The following is a 13,404-nucleotide window of genomic DNA, read 5'->3' as shown; positions in this document are numbered from 1 at the left end:
TCCTTCTATTATTGTTTTCTCCTTTTTCTATTTACAACAACCAAACTCATCTATCTCTTCTCCTTTTATTTCCAAACGGTCAAATCTCTTTCACTTCTCTTTTTATTTTCAAACAGTCAAACCCCTCTCTCTCTCTTCTCATTTCTCTCTTTTATATTTTCCTCCATTAAAAGACTTTCAAACATCTATTTTTTGGATTCTACTATTAACGGATATTTTTATTGTCTTCAGCCTTTCAATATTTATATTTTGAATATGGTAGAATTTGAATATCAGTATAAGACAAATGCATCATATTGTCAAACTTTTAATATTTGTGATGAACCTTCCGTTTGTAATTTCTAAATGAGATTTTTGTGATTTAATGATTATCTTTAAATTATGTGATGGTATTTATATTTCTTAATCTTAAATAATATTGTGATTATATGTGTAATTTGTGAAATATATATTATATCATGCTTGAGATATTATTTGGTGATAAAATATAATTTTAATTAATAAAATTTAATTTTTGAGTTCGAATTCGAGTAGCTCGAATTGTAATCGAGCCGAGTTCGAGTATACATTTTGGTACTCGATTCAGTTCGAATTTAAGTAGCTCGAATTGTATTCGAGCCAAGTTCGAGTATACATTTTGGTACTCGATCAAGTTCGAATTCGAGTAGCTTGAATTGTAATCGAGCCGAGTTCGAGTATACATTTTGGTACTCGATTAAGTTTGAATTCGAGTAGCTCGAATTGTAATCAAACCGAGTTCGAGTATACATTTTGGTACTCGATTAAGTTCGAATTCGAGTATTTAAAATGCAATTCGAGTCGAGTTCGAGTAATATGGTACTCGACTCGTTTACACCCCTAGTTTGCGGGCTACATACTTAATGTTGTCCCATTTAATTTTCCAAAAATAATGTATTAAGCCTATTTGATTTAGTCAATTTAATTATTATTATTTAAATGTTAAACTAATCAATTTAATAACTATGATTTCTCACAATTTACCTATTTCTTAATCATATATATATATATATATATATATATATATATATATATATATATATATATATATATATATATATATAATGATGCTTAATTTGTATATATATATATATATATGAGAGTAAATGAATATTTGGGTCGAATTGTGGGTTGACCGTCCATAAACTTTAAACGGTTAAAAATAAAATTAAAAATGATATATGTACGTTTCAAACTTATAACCTAACAAAACAAGTACAATCCTTTAACTAACTAGGCTAATAAGACTTTATATTTTAAATTATATATATATATATATATATATATATATAATGATGCTTAATTTTCAAAGTGTCCGGATTGTCGGGTCGAGAGCTGTGGTTAATTTGGATATATATGTGAAAATAAATTGATACTTGAGTCGAATTATGAGTTGATCCACCCATAAATTTCAAACGGTTAAAAAATAAAATAAAAAATGTTATATGTATGTTTCGAACTTGCAACCTAACAAAACAATAACCTTTTAACCAAGTGTGATTAACATGTGGTTTGTTGAGGTATAATATGTCGCTATCAATTGAAAGTGGTTAAAAATATGAATCAAATATTTGATTGACCAAAGTGTGAGGTCATGATGCTAAATATTAAAAAAATATAAATCAAATATTTGATTGATCAATGTGAAAGTGTAAGGTCACGAGAGATGAGAGATTCATTCAGAAAAAAATTATGATGAAATATGTGAGAAAATAAATTGTTCACCGAAGTGAATAAAATGTGAAATGAGAGTTTCTATTTTTTATTTTAATATATTATTCATGATTTATTAAAAATTTTAAACATAGATTACATATTATTATTATTTTTTTATTAAATTTATTTCTTTTATAATTTTATCAGCTGATTCGCACGAAAATTTTTATAGTTTAAGTAATTTAACATAATCAAAAATTATTTCACTCAATTTTTATTGATCACATCACTTAATTCATTAACTAAAATATTAAAATACATTATATTTTAAATTATTATTTTCTATTTTATAATTATATTTTAATACTCTTTAAACAAAAAAAAAATTACTCAAAAAATTTCAATTTAAAAAATAATGGTCAATTATTACTTTTTAATTAACCTAGATTATATATATATAAAAAAAACCAACTTCGCCACAAGGACATGAGGCGAATTTACATGAGAATTGATGTGGACTCAAACCCATCACCAAAATTATTATTTTTTTATCTTAAAATTTTAATGGAACACTCTATTTTTTTTAATTTAATTCTGATACAATCTCATTCATAAATTTCAAAAAATAAATAAAATCTGGATCATTCTTTGACCAACCCTAAATGTTATAAAACTAAATTTATATAAATAATTAATTTAAAAGTAATATTGGGCCTTATTGGGCCTGATTATGTTAAAACTATTTAAGAATTTTCTCTAATTATATTTGTTAATTTTTTTTTTATTATATATGAATACATTTTAAATCATTATTATAAAAAAAAAAAAAATTATTGTTGAGATGTTTCTTTCAAGATAAGTTATTTCAAAATCAAATAATATATATATATATATATATTAAATTAGTATTTCAATAACTCTAGTTATCTAAAAATGAAATAAAAAATTTATATTACTAATTCAGAAACACAAAGGATTAAATTAGTTTATAATTTTTATCTCAACAAAGAAAAATAAAAAAATAAATAAAAAAAAGGAAGTTACAAAAAAATAAAAATAAATAAATATTATTGGGTCAGATGATCAGTTCACAATTATCGTTCCATCTTCAGACCCTAGCAGAGAGAGTCGCAAAGACAAGAGCTTCGCCGGCGGTCTCAACTCTCTAGAGAAGACGAAACAAAGGTCAGAAATCATCCTTCGATTCACTTCGATTCTCTCTATTCACTCAACGTAGATCAACACTGCTCGATTTCTATCAGATCTCCTTTTTCTCACATCTTTTATTGCTTAATCTTCATTCGATGTAAGAATTCATCTCTAATTTCTGCTTATTATCTTTCATTCCGTTGCTATTTGCCTCTTCTTTACGGATCTGATAAGTTTTTCAGTTTACCGTCACGTAACTAACTAGTTACTTAGCTGATCTTTAGAATGCATGTTGAGAAGATGATAAAACAGATGTAAATGATGAATACGGATAATATCCGATCTCGTTCATGTTCTGATGTTGTTTTGAGTTAGAAACCTTATCTAAAATGATCGATTCACATATTTGACTTTGATTCTATGTTTTTGTTTGTTAGAATTTAAGGATGGCTTCAAGGTTGCAACAACTTCAGTCAAAGGCATGTCAAGCTACACAGTTTTTGATGAAGAATGGAACTGCTTATCACAAGCAATTGTTGGAGCAAAACAAGCAGTACATTCAAGATCCACCTACTGTAGAGACCTGCAACTTGTTAGCCAAACAGTTGCTCTACACTCGCCTTGCTAGGTAACTAATTACACGCTATTCATGTTTTGTATTAGTATGTTTACCTAGCTTTTATCGTGTTTTCGAGACCTAGAACATAAAGACACCTGATATTTTGTGTCTCAATAGTGTGTGCATTGGTTTTATTGAAAAGAATAAGACATGGATTTCGATATTTCCCTTCAACTAGGTAACCTGAAGTTTTGTACTGTTGAAGCTTCATTTGTTAATCATTAATTACTTGTGTCTTTCACATGATACTATTATTTATATGGCTCGCTATGAGTTAACTTCAGTTTTTTAATGCAATCTCACATTCTCTAGAAATAGTTTTGCTGATTTTAGCTTCAACACTATCTACAATCAATGAGAATGACTGTCTATGTCATATTTCTTTTTGCTGTAACTATATCTTGTTTTAAAAATGATGTTCTGTTTTATAACTATGGAATGTTCTGTTACTGATTCATTATCACGGGATTGTTGATCAAAACCTCATTAGTTGGCATGTATAGATAGAAGGAAGAATAATATGTGAAGATTGAGAAATATTATGATGCATCAGTTTTAGAATATCTGGTTTAAAACTATATGGATGTGTCAAACATACTAGTAAAGCACTAGAGCTTATAAGATAGAACAACAAAATGAAATCATAGAGGAAATTTAGCTTAACAAGGACTAGTAAAAGAAAATATGACTGAAATTTGATCTATAACAAGATGAAGTTGAGGCCCTAAGAATATTTGTATTTAAATTAAGAGTCTCTAGGTATCAAGGTGCATCAACTTCTTTGTAGAAAGCAACAGTATGTGTTGGATTGCAGATGGCTTTTGGCATATCTTTGATGTTTATTGGCCTACAAAGAGTCTTAAGACATGTGGGTTCTAGATTTTGATATGCTGAAAAACTGTTTTTTATCACCTGCTTAATTAAATGGCTCAAGTTTCTGTATTAGACCGGAATCATATCGTGTTTGTAAATCAAGCTCTATTAATTTCCTTCCAAGTATATATGGGATTCTTGGTAAAAACTAGGTTGTCAATTGGCTACAATCATTCTTGTCAAACATGCTTATACATGGATATCACGTCTATTTTGTTTTCTGTCTGTGGGTGTCCTTTCTCTATAACATGTGTTACATATTGAATATTTAGCTTATTTGGAAACTGTCATTTTGTAAACAATTTCTTTCACAATCATGATTCTACTGGGAAAATCGCCAAAATTGAAAGAGATTCGTTTTTTGGTTTGGTATAAGATTATTTTCTCGATTATATCATGATCCAAGTTATAGTGTGCTGTTTCACTTCACTTGTATTTCGTATAAAGATTATTTTGTAGATCATGATAGATATTGTAGTGTGAATTTTGTTATTCAATTCAATTATTTGCATAAGGTGGATAACCCACTAGGGTTCGATTTCAAATAAGAATGCCATAAATTGAATTGGGGGGCCATGACTGTGGGAGCCGGGTTAGCTTTCTAAAATAAATAAAAAATTATGCATAAAGGTGGATGATACCAAATTATCTGCCTTTTGAAGATGTAGAAAGCATGGCTTTCTTTGTTGGGAAAGAAAAAACAATTCTGTTACAAAAGTGGATTAACACATCCATGAATTTGCATGGTTAGGTATAACTTTTTTTACCCATTACCAGTATTGACCCCATTTGAAAACGCTTATTTGTTTTTGTCGACGTGCAGTATTCCTAACCGTTGCGAGTCATTCCGGAAGGAATTTGATTTCGTGAAGCACGCGTGGAAAAACAGGCAGGAATTGAAAGTTGAGGATATCGGAGTTGCGACCCTCTTTGGAGTAGAGTGCTTTGCATGGTATTGTGCTGGTGAGATTGTCGGAAGGGGATTCACCATCACCGGTTACTATCCTTGAATATCATATTCAATCGATGATTAATTAAAGAATCGTTATAATTTCTTCGAGAAGATTTATTTCAGTTTTATTTCCATTCGCCCTTAATAATCTGGAATATACCCTTGTAGTTTTGACCTTATCCCCACTTCGTTTGAAGTGGTACTTTGGCGAATTTTTTATCGGTAGTAGTTTCGATTCGTGTATTTTATCTGTTTGAGTACACATCGTTATGAAAATCGTAATTGTTTTCGAGAATTCACACAACAATCTTCCTTACATTTTTTTTTTGTTTCAATTCTCACACACAAAAACTAAATAGGGAGAATGAATGATATTTGTTTGGTTTGTTACAACTTAGAAAAAAGACTTCTTAGCAGGAGCTCTTCCCACAGTTCTCATGAGATTAGCAACATCAAGAATCCTCGCAACTTTGGTTCCTCGCTTGGCTTCGGCCGATGCTCTTCTTTCCTCGGCTTTTCTATGCGCTTTCGCCACGTCGTTTTCCATCTTCTCCATCGCTTTTGCCCTCTTCTCCTCCAGCCTCCTCTGTTCATCAATCAAAATTCAAAATTAGAGTTTATTCTTTCGCGAAAGATGGCACATCCATATAGTAGTACCTCGACTTTTTTCATCCAAGATGAGGCTTTCTGAACTTGCTCGTTTTCCCAACCACTAATAACAGCATCCTCCCTCTTGAACCTATTATTAACTTTCGCCATTTTCGCATTCTGCCAAGCCGATATCTTCGATTCAACTTCTTCCCTCTTCACCATCTGCACCGATACAAGTTGGTTACTCGATTGAACAACTTGACGAGTAGTGGTACTACTCGCCCGACCACCCCTAGCAGGCGATGCAACCGCAGGATTGTTGTGATTGTTGTTGTTATCGAGTACAATTGCAAGAGGATTAGTTTCCTCATGATGATCATCAATCTCCTCTCTTATCCTCATCAAGTTAGCAATATCATTTGTTCTATCACTTTCCAAGTTTGATCCTGCCAATACTAAAGCGTTGAATTCTCTACTAATGCTTGTGAAGTTCTCACTCGATGCTCCACTAGCCATGGAGGGTGTCGAAGATTGATGATGGCGGATTGGAGCCGATGGTGGGTGTGGAGGTGTTAAAGCATGGATTTCTCTTATCACAGCTTCTTCATCATCATGATCATCATCATAGTGATCTTGATCATGATCCCTTTGAAGACTTAACATGTTGATGGAAGAAGGAGATGAAGAATTATAAGATGGTTTGATTATAGATGGAGTTTGGATATATGATTGAAGGAGAAGTAAACAAATATGAGCTGGTGATACCCACTCTTAAGGAGAATTCAACAAGTATTTTGATAATGACAGCTGAATTTTCATGATCATCCATTAAAAAGATAGGGAAGGAAGTGAAAAGGAAAAAGTCTATTAACAACCCTCTATACTATTTTTCCATTTTATTTTTGGCCCTTAACAAAATTTTGGTTTTCAAATTTTCACCGAGTAATTGAAAAATCTTATATTTGAACTAGGTCTCTCAAACGACAAGAGTCTTTCTTAAGAGATCAAAAGTCTTATATTTGATTTACATCGAAAAACTCAAACTACGAGTCTTTCAAAGTGCCATTTCATACCTCTAATGTTTTGATTGGTTATAAAAAGGGTATTGAATGACATTTTTCTTTGATCTCACCCATTTCCCCCCCTTTTTGATATAAACTCAAACAAAAATAAAAACGGTGATGAATATTGACGGTTATGTTAGCCATTTACGAAAAAAACTCTAATTAAAAATAAAAATTCTTATGTACATGTAAGAAAATTTAGAAGACATTGACATAAATAATGGGTTCATTAGATAACAATTTTTAAGTTTATTTAAAATTTCGTAATTAGATGTGAAAAGAGTCTATAAATTATTAAATATATATCTAATTAAGTTTGCTATTATATATTATCTTATTTGAATTATTATGTTATGTGCTAAGAGATTATAGTTATAAACATTAGATTTATGGTGGGTTTTAAAAAATATAAATGAAAAAAAAAGATGTCATGATATTCAAATATAAATTGGTGCATAGGAAGTTTTAAGATGATTGATTACTAATGAAACATTTCAAAAGTTGAAGGACGATTTTAAAATTTTATTATATGAAAATTTTCAAAGATTTGGCATGACACGTGGCAGTATTGTAGTAGATATATATTTCATGAAAAGTTGTCTTCATGCATAAAGATAAAACCCTTGACTAGAGGTAATAGTGCCATAAGTGGACACGTGTACGGCTATTAATATAGTTGGTTTCTATGGTGGCCACGTTGCACACGTTATATTATAACATGAGCTAATTTTTTTAATTAATTAGTTTATTAATTGTAATCATCTCATCATTTTCATTATCAATTGAAATGGGACCTTTTTTTATAACCAATCAAAATATTACATGTATGAAATGAGACTTTGAAAATGATAATGGAGTGAGACATTCATCCACTTAATTATAATTATATTAACTAACTAATTAAGATATATATAAACAAGTGTTACATATTTCATTGGAGCTTAGTGATTAATGAAAGTGACACTTTTCTAAATAATTATTTTAAATGGTAATAAAAGTCATTATAACCAAAAAAAAATAATTAACATTGACCAAATTTAGTTTATAAGGTTTTGAAATAAAAGGAGATATTTTTTTTTTGTTCTTTCAATACATCTCTTACATATTTCAATTATCTTAATGACATTTTATTTATTCTTTGTTTGAGAGCCTATAATTTTTACCCCACACAAAAATACGATTCGAATCGAACACGAAAAATCAAGTTTGAATCATGTATATTAAATTCGACAATTTCTAACCCGATGTGAAAATACGATCCGATCCGAACACAAAAAATCAGGTTATGGTCATGTATTTTGGATTCGAGTCAAAATGTTGACTCATTTAACCTGAGTAATAAATAAGTCAAAACCGGGTCGATTATAATGACAAAAGTAAACCTATTAACCTGTTTATAATATTTTTTTCTAAGATTTTGTGTTTGTCATTTACTACTCGCTCATCTTCTCAGGTTTTTTAAACGAATTTATTTAACTTCGTTGTTCTTTTGTGTTTATGTGATTTTAATATGAAATGAAGAGATATAATATTAATTAAATCGAATTTGGTTCGAGCTAAGTCATGTCAATCGAGTCAGTTTAGGGTCAATTACAAATAAATATAGCAGGTTAAGGGTAGAGATTTTGACCCGAATTACTAATCGATTCGATTTTTAAGTTAGTATTTTTCAATTGCTAACGTGTTAGTCCGATCCCAACTTGAATTGTCACTGCTTATTTTATTAGATTATCAATATTTCAACTTTAATATTTATAAATCTATAATAATTATTTAAATTAGTTTTATATTTATAAATAAATATTTATTTAAATATATTGAAAAATGAATAATAATTAAATTTTGTCAAACAAGAACTATTATTAATTTTTTAAACGTTCAACAATTTATTTGGTATATAAAAATTATTAAAAGTATTTTTTTAAAATATTATAAAATAGTTAGTAATACAAAATATAATTTTTTTTAGTCCCGCATATCTAGTCGCTTCAAGCCACGTTTTTTAATACTTACCAATGGTTCCCAACATAACAAAGTGAATACTAATAATGTCTAAAAAGACTTCAAATACTAGCGACACTCTTACAATGTAAAAGAAAACGATGAGTCATCTCCACCTCTTTGAGACACAAATGACATCGATTAACTAAGATAATACCATTTCATATACAACTATCATCAGTTAGAATATCAATATGGATCGCACTTCATTCGAAAAAAGAGATCTTAGTAGGAACCCTTGACTCCCATAATTTCTCTCAGCACAACTCAGTTGGAACAACTCTATCAAAAAGAGAATAACTGTGTCCCACATGAAACTTATTTAAATATCTCTATCACATTACATTCTTGTTGAACGGAGACTTATAATTTCACTAAAGATAACAATGTATTAAGATAAGAACTATTCTCAAATAATAATTTCTTATATTAGATTCTTATATGATGCAAAAACCTTAGTGGTACATTTCCTTCATTGTGGCATCTCTACATACAATTTTCAGCATGTTCGTATGAAAACAAAGATAAGTTGATTATCCGTATTAATTTCCAAAACAAAAAAGAACGGATTGAAAAAAATGAAATTCACATTTCAAACAACAAAATATGCAATAAGAACATAATACCAAAACATGTTCTCTTTGTAAGAATGTATTATTACTTTTATCATTGAAGATTTGAAAGAAGGGGAAATTTGACAAAATGACCCTAATAATTGGTGTAATTCCAAAAATGGACCACGCTTGATAAACCTTGTAAAATAGGTCTTTTCGTCCTGCGAAATGTTTGTCTACTCTTGCCCTTGTGAATGCACTTACGTGTATTACACTTACACGAATTACACTTACGCGTAATATGTAATAAGCGTATTACACTTACGCGTATTACACTTATGCTTAATATGTAATACGCGTAAATGTAATATATACATATTTTTCTATTCCATGATTCTTTCTCTCCTAAACAGTCAAAAGAAAAGATTGCGGCTGACGAATTTGTCTGAGACCGAAACGGCTGAAACTTTCCGACAAAGACGATGACTACGAACACAATCCTTCCTCTCATTATCGCTTAGTTGAATCACGTTATCTCTCAGTACCCTCTTCCCATTAAAGTAAGTTATCATCATCTCAATGCACTCTTATGTATTCTAGAGTTCCTCTTTTAATATATTTTATTTTCTATAGTACACATTAATACCCAAAACACTATATAGAAAATTAAAATTTCCGGTGATGATGATGTTCACGATGTCTTTTTACACAATATTAGGTCGATGTCCCATGGATTTCTTCGTTTGAAACCCTACCAAATCTTTATCTACGTTTTGAAATCCAGTCTGTGGCAGAAATCCATGAACTTGAAAGAACCCTAAATTGAGAAATTGTATTCTCCTCCTGGGTGTTTTGAGCGTTAAAGCACTTAGAGATCTCATAAAGCCGAGTGTATGTAAAAGGAGATGGTCATTTCTCATATGTTTAATTACTATAGAATCTCCATAAGTTATACTAATTGATATTTAAGTTCGTCATTTTGATTGATCTAGCACTAGTAAAAATAGGCCCTAAAGCGAGCATAGGTAGAGATTGGTCTAAAGACCAATCGCCATTATAAAGATAGTGGCGATTGGAAATAATTCTAATTGCTACTGCCTTGATAATGGCAATTGTTCTTTAGAACAATCGCTACTACGCTACTACCTTGACATATCGACGATTGGTTCATTTTATAATCGCAGCAAACCTAGTAAAAAAACCGCAAAAAAATGGTGCCATCCTTTGCCGCGTTTTTGAAGTGTTGGTAGAGATTGGTTTAGGAACCAATCGCTAGTATTTTATTAGTGGCGATTGGATATGATGATATTGGTTTAATTGAGTATTTGGTGTTTATGGTTTAATTATGATAGTAGTTAAATTTTCGGTTTTGTAGGTATTATTGTAATATTATGAAATATAATACTTTTATTTATATTGCATGTAGTGATTAGTTATTAGACCAATCAAAATTATTAGGAAATCGCGATTGACCCATTAACCAATTGATATACACTTATAAGGAATCTGCGATTGGTTTAATAACCAATCGCCATAGACTATAGAGATTGGTCATTCACCAATTGTCGTTGCCAATTAAGATTTAAGACAACAATGAGAATACCTCTGCCGATTGATGGTGATTGATTTATGACCAATCGTTATAGACCTATAACGATTGGTTTGGAGATTAATAGCGATTGGTTTACTAATCGTTATAAGATCTTTTTTTACTAGTGTAGAATTTATAAGTTCTATAGAGTTCATGAACATAGATAGAGATGCTGATTTGTATGTAATCTCTTATTTCATAGGATTGGATCACAATAGCTGTCAAGATGTTGGCAAAAATTAGAAAAGTTGCAAATGGACTATAGATATGGTCATATGGATTATTCTCAAATGGCTTGTTGTTTTTCAAGTTCAAATGAAATCATTCTTAGTGTTTCTCAGTATGTGAATTTAAATCCAGTCTAGGTCCTCTAGGAAATCCTCAACCATTTTTAGATAAACAGACCGAACCTTTTTGGAAAATGGTATTATGTCACCATTACAAAGTAAGAAGTGAAAGTCACTTTATTTGCATTTAGTATGAAAAATGTGTTATATTAGTTTTTATGAAAATATTTTTAGCCCGGATAGATTTGAAATCCTAACTTCACTCTTGAGTGTGAGGTCACGAGATGGAGGTCAGGTGGGTGATGGGTGGTTTGTCAAGTGTGATGTCGTAATTAAGATTGGTGGTTGAGTTTGATGAGATTTAAAAGATATGTAATTAATTGAGTTCGACTAAGATTGGTGGGTGGTTCCCCGAGGAATAAGAAAGACATATGAAAAAATGTGAGTCATAAGATAATGATCAATTGAGGGATTAAGTGGAGTGCCGAGTGGATAAAATATATGTTAACATTAAGTTTAAGATTAAACTTAATTTTAAAAACTAAAACCAATTTTAAATTAATTAAATTTGAATAATATTAATTTTATCTAAAATATTTATTAATATTAATATTTTAAATATATTCTTATCCGTGCAAACGATGATTGATGCTAGTTTATATTAATTCTCTTTTCTAGTTAATTTATATAAATATAATAAATGTGTATTTTTTAAAAATAAAATAAATTATATCTTATAACTATAATATATATATATATATATATTTTATTAATATAATTAATTATTTACTCTATTATTTTAATTATATATACATATATTTAAATAATATATATTGAAAAGATAAGAAAAAAAATAAAAAATAATCTCTTTAATCTTTAATTTATAAAAAAAATCATAATCCCCTATAATCTTATATATTAACAAAATAATTTATAGGTGCACTATACTAATCAATCCAGGTTTCACTCTCCCAAAATTTATATTCTCTTTCCTAATTAATCTATTTAAATATAGTAAATTATATCTTTTAACTAATATATATATATATATATATATATATTATCTCTTATTAATATAATTTTTTATTTACTCTATTGTTTTAATTATATATATATTTAAAAATATATTAAAAAGATAAATAAAGATGAGAAAGTAAATAAAAAATAATATCTTTAATCATTAATTTGATAAAAAAAAAAAAACATAATCCCTATGATATATATTATGGCTATGTTTGGTATGTAGTACTACACTGTTGATAAAGTATATGTATAACTACAGTAAGTTATAAATATTGTTTGGTTAATTTATATTTATATGTACAGGATTCTTTAGGTATAATTTATACCTTCAAAGTGGTATAATATTATACCTACTCACACCCGTTACAAGACGACTGTATAGTTTTTATAAAATTTAATATTTCAATTTTATCTCTTAATTTTATTAAAATTTTAAAATTTTAATTTCTTTTGATATATTTTAAAATATAATAAAAATAATAAATTATAATTAAATATATATTTATATTTAAGTGTGTTTAATTATTTAATTTAAATAATAATAATAATAATTTAATTACTTATTTTTATTTAATTTTTTAATTTATATATATATATATATATATATATATATATATTTTATCTCTGTAAACAAAAATTTTTAGAATTTTAAGTATAAAATTTTTATTGTGATATTTTTATAAATAATTAAATATAATAATTGTTTTAAAAACTAATAATGTTAATTAAAAAAATAGTAGTCATATATAAATTAATTTATAAAATAAAATTGTGTTTCTTTATTAATGAACTATATTTATAATTAATTATATAAATTAATAATATAATTATTAATTAATACAACTTATACATATAATTTATTTAGAAACTAATTTATAATCATATCATTTTAATTTAAAATATATTTATTTTAAAATTATTATTATTAATATTTTATTTTATACAAACAATTAATATTGTTTTAATATACAAAAATTTACAAATAACAGTTACATTTTAATTAATTTATAAATAAATTTTATTTAT

General features: G+C 28.1%; 2 protein-coding genes across 2 annotated transcripts; one reads left to right on the top strand and one right to left on the bottom strand.

The window, feature by feature from the left end:
• Window positions 1-2,751: 2,751 nt before the first annotated feature.
• LOC124936109 lies at window positions 2,752-5,566 on the top strand. The gene is made up of 3 exons (XM_047476570.1): window positions 2,752-2,859; window positions 3,261-3,451; window positions 5,139-5,566. Exons 2-3 carry the CDS (start codon window positions 3,270-3,272, stop codon window positions 5,323-5,325), a joined length of 369 nt encoding a protein of 122 aa, XP_047332526.1. The 5' UTR covers window positions 2,752-2,859; window positions 3,261-3,269; the 3' UTR covers window positions 5,326-5,566.
• LOC124936108 (remorin 4.2-like) lies at window positions 5,538-6,552 on the bottom strand. The gene is made up of 2 exons (XM_047476569.1): window positions 5,925-6,552; window positions 5,538-5,853 (listed from the first exon to the last, which is right to left on the bottom strand). Exons 1-2 carry the CDS (start codon window positions 6,519-6,521, stop codon window positions 5,662-5,664), a joined length of 789 nt encoding a protein of 262 aa, XP_047332525.1. The 5' UTR covers window positions 6,522-6,552; the 3' UTR covers window positions 5,538-5,661.
• Between the last annotated feature and the right edge of the window lie 6,852 nt (window positions 6,553-13,404).

The sequence above is a fragment of the Impatiens glandulifera genome, chromosome 4, assembly GCF_907164915.1.
Source record: "Impatiens glandulifera chromosome 4, dImpGla2.1, whole genome shotgun sequence".
NCBI classification, from domain to species: domain Eukaryota; kingdom Viridiplantae; phylum Streptophyta; class Magnoliopsida; order Ericales; family Balsaminaceae; genus Impatiens; species Impatiens glandulifera.
The sequence above is the reverse complement of the archived record's forward strand: the minus strand, read 5'-3'. Positions and strand labels throughout refer to the sequence as shown.

What these genes read in the sequence shown, in the direction of transcription:
- LOC124936109 (XM_047476570.1), top strand. Translation starts at nt 3,270, where the DNA reads ATGGCTTCAAGGTTGCAACAACTTCAGTCAAAGGCATGTCAAGCTACA. An exon ending in CTCTACACTCGCCTTGCTAG is followed by an intron (nt 3,452 to 5,138) that starts GTAACTAATTAC and finishes GTCGACGTGCAG; the next exon opens with TATTCCTAACCGTTGCGAGT.
- LOC124936108 (XM_047476569.1), bottom strand. Translation starts at nt 6,521, where the DNA reads ATGTTAAGTCTTCAAAGGGATCATGATCAAGATCACTATGATGATGAT. An exon ending in CTTGGATGAAAAAAGTCGAG is followed by an intron (nt 5,854 to 5,924) that starts GTACTACTATAT and finishes ATTGATGAACAG; the next exon opens with AGGAGGCTGGAGGAGAAGAG.